The 1,592-nt window shown below is 34.5% G+C and overlaps 1 protein-coding gene across 1 annotated transcript; it reads left to right on the plus strand.

Moving 5' to 3' along the window:
- The first annotated feature begins 216 nt into the window (after positions 1 to 216).
- Positions 217 to 1,331, plus strand: LOC109221882. Its single transcript, XM_019386316.1, has 2 exons — positions 217 to 423; positions 921 to 1,331. The coding sequence occupies exons 1-2, from the start codon at positions 217 to 219 to the stop codon at positions 1,329 to 1,331; spliced, it is 618 nt and encodes a 205-aa protein (XP_019241861.1).
- Positions 1,332 to 1,592: the final 261 nt, after the last annotated feature.

Here is a 1,592-nt window from a genome sequence, read left to right on the forward strand (position 1 = left end):
TGGCATCTATGGAACAACGTATATAAGAAATTCAAAAAGAGCCATGCCAAGTTGAGCGCGATATACTTCTCGATGGCAAAAGCATACACACAAGTTGAATTTGACAGTCTGATGGAGAAGGTGGAGAAGGTAGATATTAGGGTGAAAAAATACTTAGAGTTAGCTGGTTACGAAAAGTGGGCTAGGTTGTATGCACCTGTTAACTGAGGATGGACAATGACGTCAAATATTGCTGAGTCAATCAATGCCGCACTAGTTTCAGCAAGGGAATTCCCAATATACGACTTCCTCAAAGAAGTTAGAAAGATGTTTGGACGTTGGAATTGTAGTAACCGCAAAGAAGCTACACAGACATACACGACACTTGGAAAAAAATACCAGGAGATGCTGACTTTGAATGAGGCAATGTCTACACGTATGACTGTAAGTTATATTTTAATGTCATTGCTGTATATAGCTTAATTGTTTTCTAAATTAATGGCATTGATACAACTGAATACACTCATTTTTTAAGTAGAACTACCAACTGAATACATATGAATACAACTATATTCAAACACATAAAAGACATATTTTTCCGTAGATCCGATATGAATACAACTGCATATAACTAAAAACATGCTGCAAAAACTATTCGAATACATCGGAATACAACTAACAAAGTTGTATTATATGTAATTTTAATATGTATTGTCAATACGTATGATTCTAATGCTTTTGTTAGCATCCTGTTGCCTAAAGTACAGCAGACTTTTGATAAGTTATGCACTAATTACAGTTGATATTTTGCTGGTCTAAATATATGATGTATTCATCTATATGCAAATATTTCAGTTGTATGTAACTTATTAATTCAGCATTATACATTTGGTAATTCAGTTATATGTTCTCAAAACTTATATTTTTATTTTTAAATGTAGGTGGTACCATCAACTGAATACTTACATACGGTTAACGATGGTGGGAGGAATTACACAGTCTGCCTGTTAGAGAGAAAATGTGTTTGTGGGAGGTTCCAAGTTGATGAATTGCCATGTCCACATGCTTGGGCTGTATTGAAGAGCAAGTTTCTAATGCCAGAAGAATATTGCTCTAACTATTACAAACCAAATACAATTGTAATGACATACGATGTGCCAGTGTACCCGCTACCGGACAGAAATGACTGGAATATACCAGAACATGCTGTAGAGGAGGTTGTACTACCACCCAAATGGAAAAGACCTCCTGGAAGGCCAAAGAAGAAGCGCGATAAAACTTTAAGTGAATTGCTGCAGCCGAAAAATCAACATTCATGTAGCATATATGGGCAGGGAGGACATAACAAGTGAACGTGTAGAAATGCTCCACGTAATAAATAGTTAACACTCTGACATGTATTGGTGCTTCAATGATTTGTCAATACTTATGATGACATTGTCAAGTAATAAATTCTCATTGTCAAGTAATATATTCTGAAATGACTTTAATGAATAGTTTCTGAATACATATAGTTGAAGTATTTTTATACAGATAAAATATATATGAACTGGATACAGCTGCTGTATTTTTATGAATAATACAGTTGAGTAGCACTGAATGTAAATGAATAC

Source organism: Nicotiana attenuata, unplaced genomic scaffold, assembly GCF_001879085.1.
Source record: "Nicotiana attenuata strain UT unplaced genomic scaffold, NIATTr2, whole genome shotgun sequence".
Taxonomy (NCBI): domain Eukaryota; kingdom Viridiplantae; phylum Streptophyta; class Magnoliopsida; order Solanales; family Solanaceae; genus Nicotiana; species Nicotiana attenuata.

Bases quoted from the DNA above. Each gene is read 5' to 3' on its own strand.
- LOC109221882 (XM_019386316.1), top strand. From the start codon at position 217: ATGACGTCAAATATTGCTGAGTCAATCAATGCCGCACTAGTTTCAGCA. The intron at 424-920 runs GTAAGTTATATT...TTTTAAATGTAG, and splicing joins CAATGTCTACACGTATGACT to GTGGTACCATCAACTGAATA.